Raw genomic sequence first — 19,695 nt, 5'->3', positions numbered from 1 at the left:
GATAGGACTCTGGAGACCACCATGACAAAAAGCATGACTTTGAGGTTGGGTGGCCTTGGGTTTGAGTTCTGGCTTGGCTACTTGCTGTGTGATCTTGGGCCTCACCTAACCTCTCTGGACTTTAATTTCATTTTCTTTAAACTTTAAATTTTCAATTGGGTCATAATAGCCTTTGTAACCTGGACTCACGGTAAGGACTGAGTGGTAGTTTGTGCAAAGTGCTTTGCTCCACACCAGCACAAACTGAGCACTTGCTAAGTGGATTTAGCACTTGCTAAATCCCCTTCCTTGGATTCCAGGGTCCTTCCCACTGTGCTGGACAGACCATACCCCCTCCCCCACCTCCCCACCGTGTGGGGTCTGGCCAGGCACTGTGGGCTGGAGTGCAGAGGCCGCAGGGGTGGGGTGTGGAGGCCCGAGGCTCAGGGCATCAGAAACATCCTAAGGCTGACATCCCAGGGAGGAGGACCAGTGTGTGGAAAAGGCTTAGAGGCAGGAACACCCAAGCCCAGGCTCACGTCTGCTTGCGAAACTATACGTTGGCCTCTCTGAGGTCCCTTAAGTGAATGTTCTGGTGCTAGATAAAGCAGGCTTCAGGGTGGGCGGCTCTGGATAAGACTCTTGGGGAGTCTTATCCAACAGACCCTTTCCTCCCATCCTAGGAGACAGCTCTCTGCTTCCCCCCTTCCTCAGTCTTCCCACTGGGTACACGGAGGGAGTCGTTGCCCATGGACTTGGCCAGACCAGAACCGCGGGGAGGTGGGGCCACGCGGGCAGGGACGGCCCTCCAGCAGGTCGGGTGCAAGAATGTGAGACTCACCCCGGGCAGTGAGTGGGCACGGACTTGGCATCCACCAGCCTCTGGCGGCAGACAGGCAGCTTAATTTTTATTCTCCTTTATTGTAGAGGAATTCCTGAAAACTGAAGTCACTCCGCTTCCCCCAGCCAGCCCAGAACACCCTGCCGGGGGGGAACTTCTAGTCGAGGTGGACACCTAGCCTGAGCTTGGCCACCCCACTGGAGAATGGGAGCAGAGGGAGGAGAGGGCACTGCCGAGGGTGGGGGGTGTGCTGGTCTAGGATGGGCATGGCCCTGGGTCCCACCCAGGTCTGATGTGGGTCCCTCCATTGATTTGTTGGAGAGCTGGTGTTTCTAAGTAAGGTTTAGTTTTCTCAAATAATTCAGAAAGTGCCAGCGGAGGGTCTTCTCAACCCCCTGCCCCACCCCCCACGGAGGAAGCACCTGCCATCGCCGTGCTCTGTTCTGTTCTAACTGCCTTCTCTGGCTGCCCTTTGAGGTCTGAGCAGCCCTCTGTTCCTCCCCCACAGAGCTAACCTGCCCCCATTCCCAGCCTTCTTCTGCTTTCCCCTTGCTCCCCTGCAGACCCGTACATGCATATGTGCACACACACCCACACTCACATGTGGGCTTACATTCTCATGGCTTTCCGCTCACCCAGTCCTTTCCTTGTCTCTGTCCTGGGTCATGTCCTTCTTTCCTGAGCCCTCTGCCCCTAGGCTCAGGGAGGTAGCCTGCAGCTCCGTGTTGCCCCTGCCTCTGCTACTGGAGAGCAGCCAGAGATGGAGGCTGGAGCAGGACACCTGAGCTGGGTCCTTTCCCTTCTGTCCCACCCTCGAGGAAGACAAGATGAGGCTCACACCTGAGAACCCACTCCAGGGCTCCCTTTCCACCCCTCCTGTCCTTTGGGAAGCCCCTTCCAGGTTGCCGGCATCTGGCTAAGCACCAAGTGACCCATTGAGGGGCTTGCCGTGTCCTTGCCAGGGTGGAGAGGTACCCCCAGCCCAGGCCATGTGATTCAGCAGCTGAGGGATCTGGACTTGGGCCCCCTCATCTCTGATGTTCTCTGGAAAACAGGGCTACTGTTATCCTAGGAGTGTCCATCAATGGGATGCTTGTTAAAGCCAGACTCTAAGCCCCGCCCCAAACCTGCTGCCTCTGATCCTCAGGATGTGGGGCTGGGGAATCTGCACTTTCGTGAGCTCCCTGGCTTGGTTCTGACCCACGGGCGAGTTTGGGCACCTCTGATATGAACTTCTAGAAGAGCAGTTGTGGTGGTGGCGCAGGTCTGGGCATCAGCCTACTAAGTATGTTGGAGAGGTGCCTGGTTGCAAAGGGTTAACTCCAAGCCGACCAGACCAGGTCCTGTCCACTCAACTTCCACCTCCGTCCTCAGAGGAAATGGGTTTTCCAGGAGCCTGGACTGGGCCAGTGGTGACTCGTGGCTCGACACGGATGGCAGAGGAAGTGACTCAGGCCTCCGTGGGGAGAAAGTGAGCCACAGGTCCCCTGCCCAGTGCCCCCTCCCCGACCATGAGGATGGGCAGGGCTTCTCCTGGGCCCAGCCAGTACTGGGGGTGGGTGGGGGAGTGTGGGCTTAGGCAAGCCCTGGCCACCCTCTGCTCTGCCTGTGTCCTGGGGACCTTGGGATGGTGGCCCTCATTGTGTTAAGCTGGGCTGGACCGTTCTGTTCCCTGTGTGTGTTTACGGAAGGCCTGAAGTCAAGGGCAGCTGCTCCAGCAGGGGAGATGGGAGGGGAATCTCTCCTGGGGGACTTGGTCCTCAGACCCTCTCTCCCAGACTGGAGTTGTCGGCACCTGCCAGTGGTCTTGGCTGCCCCCTCATTCTTAGCTCCTTTTCTTTGGGGGACCTCCCAAAGTGGGGGGGCATGTATGTCTAGGACCTCTGCCAGGGGTTCTCTAGGGCGAGATGCAGGTCTGTGTCTTGGCTCCTTCTGGGGTGATCTTGGATCGGCTAACCCTTCCCTAGCCTCAGTTTCCTCGTCCATAAAATGGCAAAGCAGTGAGACCAGCCTTCCAGGGTGGCTCTGGGGATTTCACGTGATGCTCCTGCTGGGATCATCGGGGTGCTGCCATTAGAGTCCCCCTCTCAGCGGCACTCTGGCCCTGGCCCAGTGCTGTGTGAGGTCTGATCTTGCCTGCGCGCCGATGGTTGGTTTTAAGGGTCTTAGACAGCCGAGGCCTGTCCTGCTCTGATAGTCTGCGGCTCAGAGACAAGGGACACGATTCTGCCCTTGCAGTCTGTATCGAGGTCCACGTATGGGCCCCTGGCTCCTCGTTCTGGGGTTTAGCCTCCAGAGCACAGGACCCCTCCCTCCTTGGCTGAGCCACGTGGGGGGTTTCCGGGGTGGTGCCCAGGGCATTCTGCAGCCCTGTTGGAGGTCCTGGGAGAGTGTGGTCCCCGTCAGGGATGCTGACTGCATCTGAGTTGCCTGTGGGGGGGGTGTGTGTGTATGGGGTTTGGGGGTGGCCTACCTTCCCTCCCCCCACCCCCCAGCCACAGGCAGGGGATGGAGGAAAGGAAGAGGGTGCCACGAGAGTGGGCAGGGTTCTCTGAGGTGTGAAATGGGCTGGGAAGGTGCCAAGCAGACTAGCCGGGCAGTGCCCTCCCCCTTCCCGGTAAGGGCTGGGATCTTCTCTTTGTCCCCGGCCCTGCTCTCCTGCCCCTCAGAGGGTTCTGAGCAGCCTCACATCAGAGCTGCAAGGATGGAGGTTTTCTGGGTGGGGTTCCAAGCTTCCCATTGCGCTCCCGGAAGGGAAGTTTCATGCTCTAAGAATTTCCCATCAAGGTGCTCTGGAGGCTGAGCTGGCCAGGACCACAAGGCAGGGGGCCCGGAGAGTGGGAGGGGAGGGAGTAGGACCCTGTGACAGTCCCTGGGGGGTTGACGTAGGGGCAGGCATAAGCCGGTCAGAAAGTACGCAGAGATACTTAACCGACACCTAGGGCGCCGACTACATGCGTGGCCATGTTCTAAGTCCTTTACAAGTATCACTTCAAATACAGACCTGGCAAGTGAGGCCCAGAGAGGGTGAGGAACTAGCCCAAGGACACACAGCTAACAAGCAGGAGAAGCTGGAGTTGAACGCAGGCAGTCTGACTCCAGAGTCCAATCCACGGCCTAAGAGCCGGTTAAAGGAAGCCAGGCAGACCCTCCCCCTCAAATCCCAAGAATGCCCTTGGGGACAGAGTGATCCACCTTGGAGTGGCTGTTGAAACAGCCAGGGTAGAGTGGAGATGAGCCTGCAAGGGTCAGAGTCATGCAGTTGGTCGTCTGTGTTGGAATCCCCTTCGCGGGACTTCATGCAACCTCACATGTGCCCCTCCGGTGACTGGAAGGTCACTTCTTTGTCTTGGCCTTTTTGCTCTCAAAGCTCAATCCAGGAGGGTTGTTGCAAAAATGGTTGACTCTGCCCTGTCCAGGGCCTTGTTTACCAACAGGGGTAGCTTACTTTGAAGGCCAGTGGGCCACAGAGGCACATGGAGTTTTGACCAGCTGCATCCTTGCTTGCCGTGTGATGTCAGGAAGTCATTGGTCCTCTCCGGGCCTTGAATCCAGATACTATAAAATGGAGAATTTGGACCAAGTCCCTAAGTGATCTGTCAGCTACAAGTTCATAAGTGTAGAGCAATGGTTGCAGAGAGGGGGGCTGCCTGGAGGAGGTGACATTTGGATGAGGGATCAGAGGTAGCTAGCAGCAGGAACTGGCAGGAGGGGTTGAAAAGAAGAGGGTCCAGGAGGGCTATGTCTCTGTCTCCAGAGGCTGGGTTTCCTCCTGTTGGTCTGAGGTGACAGGACGTGGTTACAAAAGGGACCAAAATGCTCAGAGAGGACAGAGTGAAACCTTAAAATCGCAACCTGGGTGACAGGGACCGTTCCCTAAAACACTTTCAAAGCCTTCTTCTAAGGGGTCATGTGACGCCACAGAGACAAGCTGATGAATCAAGCTGACCAATGACTGGACTGACATGGACCTGGAAATTGGGCTTCCGTTATGCATGGTGGGACATAGGAGACTGGCCCAGCCTCAGGGGGTCAAGTTAGTTCAAGGAAGGAGACAATGAGCTCCTGCCTGGGTACCCCATCTCTTTAATGCAACCCTCCAATATTCTGTCCAAAAGCCACCTCTTCCTGGAAGCCCCCTTTGGCTTCCTCTAAACAGAGACTGCTCATGCAGTACCCAGGTCTCCAACTTCCCTTTACCAGGCTTGTGGCAAATGATGGCAAATATTGCCACAGCCATACACAGTTCCCTGTGAACTGAAGAAGGCTGCATGGGTGTCGGTGCCTCATTCAGTCTTGGGGCCAGCTGGCCGTGGCCACTCTCTCCAAGGGGCGGGCATGCAGTTGACTACCAGGCATCACAGTCCCGACCAGGCTGGGAAAGTCTGGCCTCTGTAATAATCTTGGGCAGGTCATTTAACCCCTTGGGCTTCCGATTCCCTGTTTGGGAAAGGCGCTAACGGGAGGGCCAACTTCACAGGGTTGAAGTGACAACGAATAAGGTACAGGGGTGTGGTGGGAGAGCACAGGCTGGCAGACTGGTGTTCAGTTAATGGAGGCCATGGGGGGGGCCAGAAGTGCCCACTCTATGCCGGGTGGAACTGGGAAGGGGAAACCAAACCTCCCCCCACTTCCGCCACACTGACAGTGTCTCCCTATCAGATTGGAACACACCTCTGCCTTTTTCCAGCTGTGGTTAAGGGGAGGAGTTGGGGGCAGCTGGGAACTGGCTCTCCCTGGTGGTCAGGACAGGAAGCACCCTTCTCCACTGTTCCCTGCAGGGGGCGCTGTGGGAGCGCTGATCCTTCATTTCATTCCCGGGTCCAACTGCTTAGCCTTTGTCCAGCAACCCCCATGCACTAAGCCCTGTCCGAGAGATGCACCAGGAGCTTCCTCATTAGCTGAGGAGGGAATGAACCATCCTGCACTGCCTGGGGGACAGAGGCGGCCCTGGTCAGTGGTGGGACGCAAAGGAGGCCAGGACTGACTATAGAGGGAGTTGGGGAAGGCTTCCCGAAGGAGGTGTTCTCTGAGCTGGGTCTTGGGGATGATGACGGTGAGGCTCCTGGAGGGGAACCCGAAGAGCCACCCTTTTCCTGGAGGGGCAAGATGGTGAGGGAGGTTCCAGCTGTTGCTGTGGAGCCTTGCCCACCAGATTCTAGCCAAGATGACACCAGCACTGCTGGGTCTAGAGGCAAGTACTATTATTTGTCCTATTTTCTGTGATTTGCACTGGGTCATGCAGCATGTATGAGAAGGAGCCAGGACTTGAACTCGGCTGGGCTCCAGATGGCTGCTGCCCCTTGATGATCAGCTTCTGGCAGCTCTGGGGAGACCCATGGGCTGTTTCCACACTTGCTTCCTTACCTCACATCCCACACCAGAGATACACTGGCCTCCCCCTCTGCAGGGCTGGCCCAACCACCTTGCAGATCTGGCCCCGGCTAACACTTCTGGCCTTTTTCAGGCGCTGACTTCTCAGGGTGACCTTGGGGAGGAAGATGGCCTCCCAAGTGCTGCAGCAGACGGTGCTGTTCTCGCTAGGTCTGCTCTTCCTGGTTCAAGGTAGGTGATCTCAGGGATGCCCTGGGACTGTTGTGCCTTACATTACAGCACCCCCATCTGTAGGACAGCTGCCAGCATATCCACTAATCCCTTTGGGCAGGCACAGGACTTTAGATGCAGCTTAGCAAGTGTATGGTATCTTGCAGAAAAAAGCATCCCTTCTTTATGGGGATGCAGCCCCACAGTGCACAGTTTGGGGTTGGGAGCAAGTGTATGGTATCTTGCAGAAAAAAGCATCCCTTCTTTATGGGGATGCAGCCCCACAGTGCACAGTTTGGGGTTGGCCTCACTCAGCTCTGCAGCCAGAGCATCCTTGTGCAGTGCACAGCCTGCATAACAGTCTATGGCAGACATGGTCTCATGAAGTACTTTATTGCTATTGAAATGTTTTTTGCCTTTGAAATTATTATTAATTTTTAGTTCTTGTCATAATTCAAAGCCGGTAATTTGTGAGTAGGGCACATTCACATTTTTGCAGATCTTTGAGGTATGGACCCTTGGAATGTGCTAGGTCTCAGGTGCCGGGATCCAGTATTCTGGGCCCAAGGCCTAAACCCCTCTCCTGCCCCCTGGCTGCTCCCTGCCCCAGAGTCCCATCTGTAGTCTTTATCTCCTCAGGTACCCGTGGTGGGGGCCCCCGTGAAGACTTCCGTTTCTGTGGCCAGAGGAACCAGACACAGAAGAGCAGCCTCCATTATAAGCAGACGTCAGAGCTGCACATCTCCATCAAGAACTCAGAGGGAGCCCTCACAATCCACGCTCCCTTCCCGGCGGTGCTCCCGGCCTCCCAGCTCTTCCCTGAGCCCAGGGGCCTCTACCACTTCTGCCTATACTGGAACCACCACGCGGGGACTCTGCAACTCCACTATGGCAAGAGCAACTTCTTGCTGAGTAACCAAGCCTCTGGACTCCTGTGCTTCCGGCACAACAAGGAGAGCCTGGGTCCAGGCCCCCCACTGCTTGCCACCTCTGTCACCTCCTGGTGGAGCCCCCGGAACACCAGTCTGCCCAGTGCTGCCGGCTTCACCTTCTCCTTCCACAGTAAGGCAACTTCCAGGCAGGAGCAACTTGGACAAAGGCCAGGAGGCCGGGCAGTGACCTGGGTCTGCATGACAGGTCACGACCTTGGGCTTTGTTCCCAGGCAGTGGGGAGCCACTGAAGGTATCTGAGATGGGAGGGTTGTGATCCAAGGTGTGCTTCAGGAAGGTTTGTGGAAAGGTAGAGGTGAAGGCAGAGGGGGAAGTCCCATCCAGAAGCTGCAGGGGAGGTCCAGGTGAAGGAAGATGAGGCCTGCCCAGGATGGGAGCAGAAAGTGTGAAAAGATAGGACTGGGTGTCAGAAGCCAGAGGCCCCATGAAACCCCTCACCCTCACAGCCCTCCCGGGGTAGGCCCTCCCAGCTCCAGATGTGTAGACAGGAGGGCACCTGGGCAGGTGTGTCCCGGCCGGCCTTGTTGGGGCTAGAGTTGCTGGAGGGTCCCGTGTGGCACAGAGCCTTTATCTGGCCGGCTTCTGGGTGACCTTGGGGGGTTCACCCTTGTCTTAGAGGCTCAGTTTCAGCCTCTGTAAAACTGGGGAGAGAGGCCTTCACAGTCACCAGAGGGTTAAACGGGAGTAGGATGGGTGGCCGGCATCTGGCTCCTGGTTAACAGCCTCTGTCTGTCCCCTGTTCCAGATCCTCCCCAGAAGGCTTCCCACAATGCCTCGGTGGACATGTGCGAGCTGAAAAAGGACCTCGAGCAGCTCAGCCAGCTTCTGAGGCACCCTGGAAAGATCTCGAGGAGGCCCTCGTCCACCCCCGCCAGCCAGTAAGTGTGGCCCCCCCAGACCCAGACGTGGACAGGGAGGCGCGATGGAGACTTCTCCTGGGGCCGGAATGTTCCCCTCGTCTTTCCACCTCCTGGGGAGGAATCAAAATGCAGCCCCGCAGGACAAACCCCTGACCTTTGTAAAAACAAATATCACCATCCCCAGACAGCCACCCAAGCCCTCTTCCCCACCAAAAAAGGAGAACCGATGGGCCCATTTGAGAGCTTGACAGACTGAGGCCCGAAGATGGGTAGGGCTGCTCCATGGCCACAGAGCGGGTCATTCCAGGCACAGTTGGGCCCGGAACCTGGTGCTCGGGATCGCCCCCCTTTCCTGTTTGCTCTGTCATTTCAACTTCCTCTCACCCTGCCTCCCACTCACCCACAGGCCTTCTCTGTCCCAAGCCAGCACTGTCCTAGGGCTGTTTTCTCTCCTGTTCCCTCCCTGCTGTCCCCTGACCCTCCTTCCCCTGTCTCAGTCTGTCTCTTTTCCTGTGTCTCCGCCGAGATTCCCCGTCTCGCTCCATCTCCCTGCCCGCCAGGATCAACCTCCCCGCCCCTTCTCCCCCTGCCAGGAGGCTGCAGAGCCTGGAGTCAAAGCTGACCTCTGTGAAGTTCCCCGGGGACACGCTGTCCTTCGAGGAGGATCTGGTCAACGCCACAGTATGGAAGCTGCACCCCACCGCCAGCCTCGAGGGCCTGCACATCCACTCCAGGCGCGAGGTCAGGGGTCAGGGGCCAGGCTGGCCGGGGCTGGAAGCAGACACAGAAGCATGAACACACCCCTCCCCAGGGGCCTCTGGGAGCCAGATCTGTGCTGACAAGGAAGGTCTCGGGCCCAGGGAATACCCTGGGAGCGGCTGCCTCGCAGCACAGGACCCTTCCTAGCAGAGTGGTGGGGATGGGGTGGGGTGGGGTGGGGTGAACGGCATCAGAGGTTCTCACAGTACTCCCCATGTGAACAGAAGACCCCCAAACACCTGTGTGTGCATGTCAGTCTTGAGACTGCCCCTTGAGTGGGCCTGTTAGTCAGGAGCCACCACGCTGCCCCCATCCTCCCCACCGCGGGTAGCCCAGATGGCACAGCAGTCTCCCGGGCCTGTTTGCCCCCAGAGCCCTGGGCTCTACCCACCAGGCTTCCCAGCCAGCACTGGAGCCAAGAAAAGGAAGGCTTCCAGGAGGAGGCAGGCTTCGAGATGGCAGTGCCCGGGGAAGGTGTTGGGGGCGGGGGTGGATGGAGGCCTCGGAGCCCACCTCTGGCTGAGCGCCATGGGGATTCTGGTCTGCAGGAGGGACAGAGCGAGATCCAAGAGTACTCCGTGCTACTGCCCGGCACGCTCTTCCAGAAGACCAAAGGCCGGAGAGGGGAGGCCGAAAAGAGACTCCTCCTGGTGGACTTCAGCAGTCAAGCTCTGTTCCAGGTGGGGAGCCCCAGGGAAAGCAGTTTCTGTCTGATGGGGAGGTAGAAGGCAGGCATAGAGCCAAGCCCCCTCATCCAGAAGTCAGAGCCTTTCCTTGTAAGGTCAGAAATGGAACTGTGACGTGCGAATCTCCCCAGGAGAATGCTAAATTATGTTGTTTTCGCTACAGTGTAAATGACTACATGTGCAAGAATTGTTGCCAGAGGGAGACTCAGCATCTCTGAGCGATGTGTGGGGGAGAGACAGGAGTCTAGAGAAACTAGGGGACATCTGGGCCTTCTTAGCCCTGAGCCCTCACACCCTTCTTCTCCTCCCCCATCTCTTGTATCTAGGACAAGAATTCCAGTCAAGTGTTGGGTGAGAAGGTCTTGGGTATTGTTGTGCAGAACACCAAAGTAGCCAACCTCTCCGAGCCCGTGGTGCTCACCTTCCAGCACCAGCCACAGCCGGTGAGTGCAGGCAAACCCACCACGGAGACGAGGGCCCCTGCTTGTCTTTTCTGCCCTGCTTTCTGAGCCTCTCGTCTTTAACAAAATGATCAGCTGGCTGAGGACCTCAGCCGGTCAGGTCCACACAGGGTGGTGGCCTGACACTGACTTCCTCTGTTTGACCCGGAAAGGAGCAGGCTGTAATGGGGTCCACTCTCCTTTCTTGTCCCTACAGAAAAACGTGACTCTCCAGTGCGTATTCTGGGTGGAAGACCCAACGTGTGAGTGTGGAGGGTTCTCTGAGCTGGGTGGATATCTGGAGGAGAAAGGGGGTCCTGGAGAGTGAGGGAGATGGGGTTAATCAGGGAGGGCTTCCTGGAGAAAGTGGGCTTTGAAGAAGGAATGATGGCAGACTAGATATTTGCCAAGGGAAGCAAAGGCTCAGAAGAGTGGCACAATTACGCATTTTGGGGGGGTCCAGTGGGGTCCTGAGGGACTGGCCTTGATCAGAGCATCACGGAACCCTTCCTCAGTGAGCAGCCTGGGGAGCTGGAGTGATGCTGGGTGTGAGACCAACCGGAGAGAGACGCAGACATCCTGCCACTGCAACCACCTGACGTACTTTGCGGTGCTGATGGTAAGTGGTCCCCTTCCTGCCTCGCAGCCATACCTTGGGTTGGCTTTGCCAGCCACCTTCCACAAATATGCCATTTGTTCCCCACACCAACCTCCAAGGCGTCTCCTGTTGCTGTCCTATTTTATAGATGGGGAAACCAGGGCTCAGAGAGCTTAAGCAATTTACCTAAGGTCACACAGCTAGCAAGCAAGAGAGCTGGTCACTAAAGACTTTATTCCTAAATCTGGGTGCATGATAAAAATGCAGATTCCTGGCCCTAACCTAGAATTCTGATTCCACAGGCTGAGGGAAGGGCACAAGTACGTTTCCAAAGAGCCCTCGAGGGGATACTGAGGCCCGTTGTGGAGAACCTCACAACGGACTTCAGTGTCCCCAAGATCACAGAAGCTTTGTGTCCTAGATTCAGTCTCCCAGAATCTTGGGACCCAGCTTCTGAGGAACAAAGTGGTCTTCCAAACCTCCTGGGTGTGGGATGCTCACGCCGGTGTTGAGTTCTAGAAAAAAAAATGAGTGTCAGGCTGGAAAAGGGATTCTCTAGTGGAGAGTCCTTTTTTTTTTTAAATTAAAGATTTTATTGATTTATTTGAGAGCGAGAGAGTGAGAGAGCATGGGTGGAGCGAGGGGGAGAGGGAGAGGGAGAAGCCAGCTCCTCGCTGGGAGCTGCATATGGGACTTATTCCCAGGACCCTGACATCATGACCTGAGCTGAAGGCAGACTCTTACCCGACTGAGCCTCCCGGGCGCCCTCTAGTGGAGGGTTCTTGACTGTGCTGGGTGGGGGGACCCTTTTGAGGAGTCAGTGAGAACTGTAGACCCCCTCCCCTTCCAAAGAATGCACTCACGGACCAGCCTCTGCTCAGCTCTGGGTGGTGGTGGTTCACAGATGCTCCAGGCCCCCCCGGGAGGCTCAGGTTGGCCTTCACCTGGGGCAATCCCTCAGTGTCAAGCTGGGGACACTGAGGCCAGCCCCTGCCTGTCTTGTGGACCCAGGTTGCCTCTGTGGAGGTAGATGCCGTACACAAACACTACCTGACCCTCGTCTCCTACGTGGGCTGCGTCATCTCCGCTCTGGCCTGTGTCCTCACCATTGCTGCCTACCTCTGCTCCAGGTAGGGCCTGGAGGAGGGGTGGGGGAAAGGCGGGGGTAGGGAGAACCTTCATTCTGGGCCCCTGGGTCGGGACCCCACAATCATGGAGACCCACCCTGGAGATCGGCTTGACTCACCCCAAAATGTGTGTGTGGTTGCAGGAAGGAGCCCTGGGAACTAAAGTCAGCCGCCCCCCGGGGGCTGGGTCTCCTCAGATCCGTGGTGTTCGGATGACGTGATACTTAAAAAACTTTATTATCTGCCAACACTGAACACAGGGAGAGGTGACATAAAAATCTAGATTTCTGCCTTGGAAGAATCAGATGTATCACCCCTGGGGGCCCATAATAATAGGATGTTGACAATTATAATCATGGTTAACATCTTCTTGGAGCTTCCCACATGCTACCCACTGTTCTAAGTGCTTTACATGCATGAAATCGGTTCAGTCCTCACAAGGGCCCTGTGAAAGAGCGCTCAGAGAGGGTAAGGGACTTGCCTGAGGCCACACAGCAAGGAAGGGGCAGAGACAGGCGTACATGCGGTGTCTGATTTAAGGCCTGGCCCCTGCGAGCATTCAAGTTTGGCAAAGCCTACCCTGTCCCCCCCATGGAAGATTCTGTTGCTCCATTTCTGTCATTTGGGTGTCTTGAGGAAGAAGGTGCCCACGGGAAGGCTTTGGTGGAGGAAGGAGCGCCTTCACCCCTCCTCACACTGGCTGCATGGATGAGTCTGGATGGTTAGCGCTGAGCTTGGCTGAAGTGGAGGTCCACCTGCAGCGTGGGCCTGGGTCTGTTTGCGTGCGGGGGGGGCGCTCTAAATTCTGTGGGTGCGAGCACCTAGAGCATGCTCACATGCTTGCACGTGCGAGGAAGGGGGGATGGAGTCGTGTGCTTGTGGGCACCGAGGTGACTGTGTTATGTGAGCCTGCAGCTGTGCACATGGTGGGGCTGGAGTGGTGACAGGGGACACCTGGCAGACTCAGGGGAGGCCAGGGGGCAGTGGCCGAGCCCCCTAGCCCTACCCATTGATCACAAAAGTGCCCAAGTTCAGGGCCAGGGAACCTTAGGGACTGAGGCTTTACCCAATGAGGGGGGCTGTCCTCCCACTTCATAAACTTAATAGACAAGTGAACTGTGGTGGGAGGGAGCAGCCCAAGGCAGTAGCTGGTGGCAGGGGTAGGTGGGCGTGGCTATCCTGTCATGCCCTCTGGCACAGGTGGTGGGTGGTGCTGGGCAGTGCACAGGTGGGGGCCCAGGGAGGAAATGCCAGCCTTGCCTCCCTGGATCGGGTAGAGTCCTGAGGTGGGAGGGGTGCTGGGATGAGCTCACAGACTTGCAAACGCAGACAGACAGACATACTGTCCTCCCCTCCCCCCACAGTCAGCCTCACAGACACATGACTATGCAGACAGACAGGAGGACATAGAACACAGGTGGCATGGATTCTCCAAAAACAGCAACAAATCCAAAGTCTTTTCCCTCCAGCTCTGGGAGCATCTGGTTGTCTATAGTGGCTGGATTTGTCCTGCTTGCTCTCTCCGTGGCTAAATCTGTTGTTCAATGTGCTCATGGGGCCCGAGCCTGTGGGTGTTGGGCACACAGTAGGTGCACAGGGACCTGTGGGGAATGATCTGGCTGCAGCCATAGGCATGGGATATATATATATATATATATATATAGAGAGAGAGAGAGAGAGAGAGAGAGTGTGTGTGTGTGTGTGTGTGTGTGTGTGTGTGTGTATACACCCCGGGAAGGCTGCCTGGTGGAGAAGTCCAGCCACCACGTTTCCAAGCTGGCCACCAGGGTGACCCCACCCCCTCTCGTGTGTAGGAGGAAGCCTCGAGATTACACCATCAAAGTGCACATGAACCTGCTGTTGGCCGTCTTCCTGCTGGACGTGAGCTTCCTGCTGAGCGAGCCAGTGGCCCTGACGGGCTCCGAGGCTGGCTGCCGTGCTAGTGCCATCTTCCTGCATTTCTCTCTGCTCGCCTGCCTCTGCTGGATGGGTCTCGAGGGCTATAACCTCTACCGACTGGTGGTCGAGGTCTTTGGCACCTATGTCCCTGGCTACCTGCTCAAGCTGAGCATCACGGGCTGGGGTAAGTTGGTAGAGGGCGCTGTTGGGCCCCCAGACCTGCCTCTCCTACTTGGTAAAACGCAGCACCTGGTACCACTTCTCTGCTTACCTCTCTGATTGTTCCCTTCACCCACCCATTCTCAGTTGTTCTTGACTTTGGCTAGGTTAAGGTTTCCTTTAGGAAGATGAAGTGGGAACCACTGCCCCAAGAAACACATATTCTCCACATGGCTCACTCTTCTTAAAGGGGGTTTGCAGACAGAGATATTGCGTATGGATGTGCAGGTTGTGCACTGCTCAAAGGCACCCAGTGGGGGGAGGAGTGGGATGTCATCCAGTCCTCCACTCACCTAATTCACCGAGGCTGGTGGTGGCTCTGTCTGGGGATCCTCTTAAGCTTATGTAGCAGATTTCGCATAGCTTTGGCATTTGTTCTTGGCCAAGACCACCCAATTTACCCATGGCCAAGACCTCTCAGTCAGATTTGGAGGCCCAGGGGGCACACCACAAGTCCTTCTGGATGTCCAGAAGTCCCCATGTCCAAACTTCCCATGTCCCTCACCCAACTTGCTGCTCCTCTGTGTTTCTCATCTGGTCCTTTCTTGGCTCACTCCATCGTTTTACATAAAATTCCTTCAGAGTTAGCTCTGTGTCAAGACCCCAGTGTTTGGTGGTGGGTGACTCTTTCTGGAGAGCTCTCCAGCTCCAGTCCATGGACAAGGTCAAGGCCCAGTGCAGACTTTGGAAGTCCCCCCTTCAGCTGTCCCCCACCTTCCCAGTTTGTGCCTCCCATCTCCCCTTCTGACATCCTGCCCCTCGGCAAGGAAATGAAGGCCCTTTCTCCCATGGCCCCCTGGGATGGTGGAAGGGGGAAGGTCAGGGGAGATAGGGCTCCCTATGGGAAGCCCAAACTGGAGTGGGGGAAGGGGAGGGTCTGATCACAGAGGACCCACCCCAGATGGAGTGGAGCATAAGCCTGGGAGAAGGTCTTGCTGGAGGGCAGGGGAGGGGGCATGCGAGGGTGGGAGGCTGAGCTCCATGCTTTGTGGCCTGCAGGCTTCCCTGTCTTCTTGGTGATGTTGGTGGCTCTTGTGGATGTGAATAACTACGGCCCCATCATCCTGGCTGTCCAGAGGACCCCGGAGAGTGTCATCTACCCTTCCATGTGAGTGGCTGAGTGTGGCAGGGCTGGAACATGGGCCTTGTGGTTCAGGGGCCAGAGAGCAGCCTGGGCTGAGGCCACACTGATCGGGGAGTTTCCTGGGCCCTGGGGCTGCTGGAGGTGCCAGCGTGGCAGTGGCTGGGGGGTCAGGGAGGGTGAGCACAGGCCCAGATTTGCCCATCTCTCGCTGGTGACCTTGGGTCACACCTGGGTTTCTTGGCACGAGTGGGAATAGGCTGGAGAGGACGAAGGCACAGAGGAGAGCTGGAAAGTAATGTCCCCCCAGGAGTCCGCGGTGTCTCCGGGCACTCGGGCTCACTGAGGCACCAGCCCCGCCATTGTGCGCTGAACACTTGCCCCCAGGTGCTGGATCCGGGACTCGCTGGTCAACCATGTCACCAACCTGGGCCTCTTCAGCCTGGTGTTCCTGTTCAACACGGCCATGCTGGGCACCATGGTGGTGCAGATCCTGCGGCTGCGCCCGCATGCCCAGAAGTGGCCCCACGTGCTGACGCTGCTGGGTCTCAGCCTGGTCCTCGGTCTGCCCTGGGCCTTGGTCTTCTTCTCCTTCGCTTCCGGCACCTTCCAGCTTGTTGTCCTCTACTTCTTCAGCATCGTCACCTCCTTCCAAGGTAGGCATGGAGAAGACTCCACCCCTTGGCCCCCAGGCCCGGGGCCCACACGTGGGGCACAGGGCAGGGAGGATATGGACTCAAATCGAAGGCTTCCCTTCTCTAGGCCTCGGTCTTCCCAGCTGTAAAGTGCCCCCCACCCCGCCCCCTTGGCCATAGTTGACAAGTCTTTATTGAGTACCTGCTCTGTGTCGGCCCTGTGTTAAGCCTTGGGGCTAACATTGTGAACTGGTTGGGTGAGGGCCTTCCTTCCATGGAACTCATCTCCTGTGGGAAAGACCGGGGTGACAAGCACGTAGCCCTTCTGAGAGGAGGGCAGTTCAAGTGAAGATGCGAAGAAAAATCTGGGCTGGGCTGAGGCCTCTGTGGGAGACATTTGAAGACAGCAGAAGGGCCCAGCCAGGGAGAGACCAAGGGCCATGTGACTCCATGTGTGATCCTAGCCTGTGGGCCTTAGCATCACGGGCAGCTTGCTAGAAGTATAGACTCTGATCGCCCCAGACTTGCTGAATCAGATCTGCATTGTAACAGATACTTGGGGATCATGTGTGTGGCACAGGCTGAGGGGGTCTGATCTAAGGAAGGAGTGTGCCAGGCAGAGGGAGGAGCAAGTGCAAAGGTCCTGAGGTTAGCACTAGGCTGTTGGATGGAAGAACGGTGAGGGGCAGTGAGGTTGAAGGATATTTGGAGGGGCAGAGGGGAGTGGAGTAGAGGGCGGGATCATGAGGGCCGGGGCTTAATGCCAGCAGGGTTCTTCTACCTGCACCCCTCTCCACACCCCCACCACCCAAGGACAGACAGACAGATACACACAGACACACATTCCCCTCTGTTCTGTCCCAGTGGTACTTAAACAGGTAGTCTGGAGTCTAAATACCAAGGTTTAACTCCTGGTTCCACCAAGGCCCGTTACCTCCCTGGGCCTCAGTTTCCTTGTTTGTGAAACAGAATAGTAATGACTAGGCCTGACCTCATGAGAACTTGAGAGAATAAAATGAGTTGGGGCTCAGGCCATTGCACAGTGTCTGGTGCATGGTGGGGTCCCCTCCCAGTCACAGGGATGCTGGTAGCCTGGGTAGGGAGGAGGGGAAGGGGCAGGACCACCCCCCGCCCACTGAACCCTGCATCCCATCACTGCCTGCAGGTTTCTTCATCTTCCTCTGGTACTGGGCCATGCGGCTGCAGGCCCGGGGCGGGCCCTCCCAGCTGAAGAACAGCTCAGACAGCGCCAGGCTCCCCATCAGCTCGGGCAGCACCTCGTCCAGCCGCATCTAGGCCACCGCCACCCGCTGGGAGCTGCGTGAGGAAACAGAGATGCGGCCTCGCCTCACCCCTGCCTGCCACCCCCACAGCCAGGCCTGACACCTGGGGCAGCCAGAGACTCCGCGCGAGAAGGCCCAAGCTCCTCCCGGGGGAGGGGGCTTTTGCCCTCAGCAGCCAGACTCCCAGGCGGGCCTTCCGGATTGGCCTGTGGACTGCTTGGTGCCCCAGTCCAGCTCACAGGGGCTCAGGAGAGGGACCGTAACCTTGCTGTCCTCACTGGGGGCTGCAGGCCCAGCTGAACTCACCGCCACTGGGCCCAGCCCTCATGGCTGCCGGAGGAAGCCCCCGGGCCCCAAGGCCGAGTCCTGGTCCTGTGAGGCCTGGCAGCATCCTGGGCCCCGGGCCCTAGCCGCTCTGTCTCTGGCGATCTCTACAAGGACACCCTGTGCTCCTGTCATTTTAGCCTGAGAGCGGTACTCAGGGCACATGGGGTTGGGGCAGAGCTTTGAGCCAGATCTCTAGAGGAGGGGAGCCCCTCCTGGAGCATAGCAGAAGCTCCTCTACCTCTGAGCCCAGGGCCTTCCGTCAGCCTCCCCAGCCCTCGCTCTCCAGCCCCCTACTCAGTCCTGGGCAGGGTCCCAATTCCAGGGCTGGATTTTGGGTTGTGGCTCCCAAGAGCAGCTGGGTGCCTGCCAGTAACCTTTCTTTACTGGACGGGCCTTTTCCCGCCCTTGACTCAGGCTTAGTGTAGACATTCTGGGCTGGGCTAGGTCTCTCTGTCCCTCTGGGCCTTTCTATAAGCTGCATTGCCCTTGGTCACACCACTGCCAAGCCCACCCCTCAAACGGACCCCCGGCTTCTCTCAAAGCCCTCTTGTGGCAAGAACTGTGGAGCGTAGCAGTGTAAATTTGTCTCTGCCCCAGTACTGGGAAGAAGGAGGCGTGCATCCCCTGGTGGCCCTGGCGGAGAGCCCAACGAGCTCTTAAAAGGTTGGAACTACGAGGGGAGCCACCATTCCTTGCTGGGGATCCAGGAAGACTTCCTGTAGGAGGCGACATTTGATCTGGATCTCAGCCTTAAGGATGGGGGAGGACTTTCTTTTTAAGCACTATCTCATTTGTCTTTTGAATTGAAAGAAGTAGATGTTCATTGTAGAGGATTTGGAAACTGTAGAAGAGCACACAGAAAAAGAAATAAAAATCAACTTGGTGTTATCACCTAATAAACAAGTGTAAACATTTGGAGCACTTTCTTCTGTGCTTCTATCAAGAGTCGCTGACAAAAACAGGCCAATCAGGAAGTAGCAGGGAGGGCCTCGGGCTGGGGTCCCCCTTCTCAGGACATCAGGTGCTGGACAGGCCACTTGATTGTTCTCACTGTGCACTTCACTGGGCTGTAAGGCCTTGGAGAGCTGGACCGCTGTTCTCAGAAGGACCCAACCAGGTTTGCGTGTGCAGACATCGCTATGGCGTGGAACATGGACTAAGGCAGCCAGAAGCCTGGAGACCTTGTTCCTGGAGACTGGAGCCTTCCCGGAGCCACTGGGACAAGCTGGCACTGGTGGGAGCTGGCAGAGAGCAAAGCTACAGTTCCACCTGCCCTGGGATTTGGGGGGCCCAGGGCTTTGCACGTGGCTCCAGGCCCTCCCCCAGCCCCAGTGAGGCCCAAGAGGGGTGACGCTCACCCTGGCCCTGCCCAGCTAACTTTGCCACTTTCCCAGCCGCTCCCCCAATCCCTGGTCCTGTCTTTCCAGGTGTGCTGGATGCTCTGGGTCCCTCCTTCTAGGCCCTTCTTCACAAACAGGCCCCCACTGAGCCCCTCTGAGGGCCCTGGTGCTAGGATGGGTCCCCAGCGGTGGGCCCAGCAGGTCGCAGTTCACAGAGTACTTGTCCACCATCTCACCTCACCTGGCTGCCGCCGGGAGGGAGGTGGGACAGGGCCCGTGGTTCCCGTCTGCCCCCAAGTCTTCCCCGCAGAGGAAGTGCTTGGGGTACCATGCCAGAGCCCTACCTGCCCCCCATGGCCCATGATTGTCCGTGACATCCTCTCCCCATCCCTCCCCAGGTCCAGATGGCCTGTGGGAAACAGAATCCTGCCTGCACGCTGTGTGGGAGGAAGGGGAAGGGGCTGGGTGGGTCCTCAGACCCCCCAGGGTAGAGCATGTCTAGCTCGGGCCCCTCAGGGTGATGCTAGGGGGATATGCCTTCTTGACGGGGTGCATTCTACCTTTGATCTTGCAGTGACCATGGGACCATGCCAAGGGACCTGGCCTCATCCACACAACTACCTCAGAATCATCAGATCTGGAGCCCGAGTGATCAGCCCCTCCCCTTCCCTTATGCTGCCCCCCATGTGTGTTTGCTGCTCCCACTTCCCGTCTGAGCCACCAGTGATCAGCTGGACGATAGGACAGTAATTGCGCAGTGGGGACAGTTGTAAAGAGATAACGACCATGACCACGCCCAGCGGTCTGGACAGTTCCACTCGCATGATCTCATGAGCTCTTTGCATGTCTTGTATGAGGTTCAGAGCAGCAGATAGCTCGCCCAAGCTCACCCAGCCCCATGTGGCCAGGACAGACGTCAGCCCAGACAGACGCCAGCCCAGGCCTCAACAACCCTCCTGCACACCCCGTCCCACCTCTCCTATTATCTGGTCTAGGCAGGGAAGGCTGGGGCCTGCAGAGCTTGTCCTCTCCCCCTGGGGCCCCAACAAGCATGGGATAGATCCCAGTCTTGTTCAATCCATAGGTGTGAGGGAAGGTGTGTTAGCACCACGTGCATCCCTATAGC

At 57.3% G+C, this 19,695-nt stretch overlaps 1 protein-coding gene across 4 annotated transcripts in view; it reads left to right on the top strand.

Moving 5' to 3' along the window:
* ADGRG1 (adhesion G protein-coupled receptor G1) overlaps positions 1–18,147 on the top strand; it is a 37,910-nt gene extending 19,763 nt beyond the window's left edge. For all 4 annotated transcript variants that reach the window (XM_044256066.1, XM_044256067.1, XM_044256065.1 and 1 more), the window contains exons 2-14: positions 6,288–6,385; positions 7,004–7,426; positions 8,061–8,193; positions 8,769–8,916; positions 9,483–9,614; positions 9,947–10,063; positions 10,278–10,323; positions 10,576–10,679; positions 11,670–11,788; positions 13,600–13,868; positions 14,903–15,011; positions 15,372–15,640; positions 16,785–18,147. In XM_044256066.1, the coding sequence (XP_044112001.1) occupies positions 6,322–6,385; positions 7,004–7,426; positions 8,061–8,193; positions 8,769–8,916; positions 9,483–9,614; positions 9,947–10,063; positions 10,278–10,323; positions 10,576–10,679; positions 11,670–11,788; positions 13,600–13,868; positions 14,903–15,011; positions 15,372–15,640; positions 16,785–16,915 (2,064 nt within the window). In that variant the 5' untranslated portion in view covers positions 6,288–6,321 and the 3' untranslated portion in view covers positions 16,916–18,147. The remainder of the gene's footprint in view (positions 1–6,287; positions 6,386–7,003; positions 7,427–8,060; positions 8,194–8,768; positions 8,917–9,482; positions 9,615–9,946; positions 10,064–10,277; positions 10,324–10,575; positions 10,680–11,669; positions 11,789–13,599; positions 13,869–14,902; positions 15,012–15,371; positions 15,641–16,784) is intronic.
* The last annotated feature ends 1,548 nt before the right edge of the window (positions 18,148–19,695 follow it).

The sequence above is a fragment of the Neovison vison genome, chromosome 7 (genome assembly GCF_020171115.1).
Source record: "Neovison vison isolate M4711 chromosome 7, ASM_NN_V1, whole genome shotgun sequence".
Lineage (NCBI taxonomy): Eukaryota > Metazoa > Chordata > Mammalia > Carnivora > Mustelidae > Neogale > Neogale vison.
Note: the sequence above shows the minus strand (reverse complement) of the source record. Positions and strands in the feature narration are given on the sequence as shown.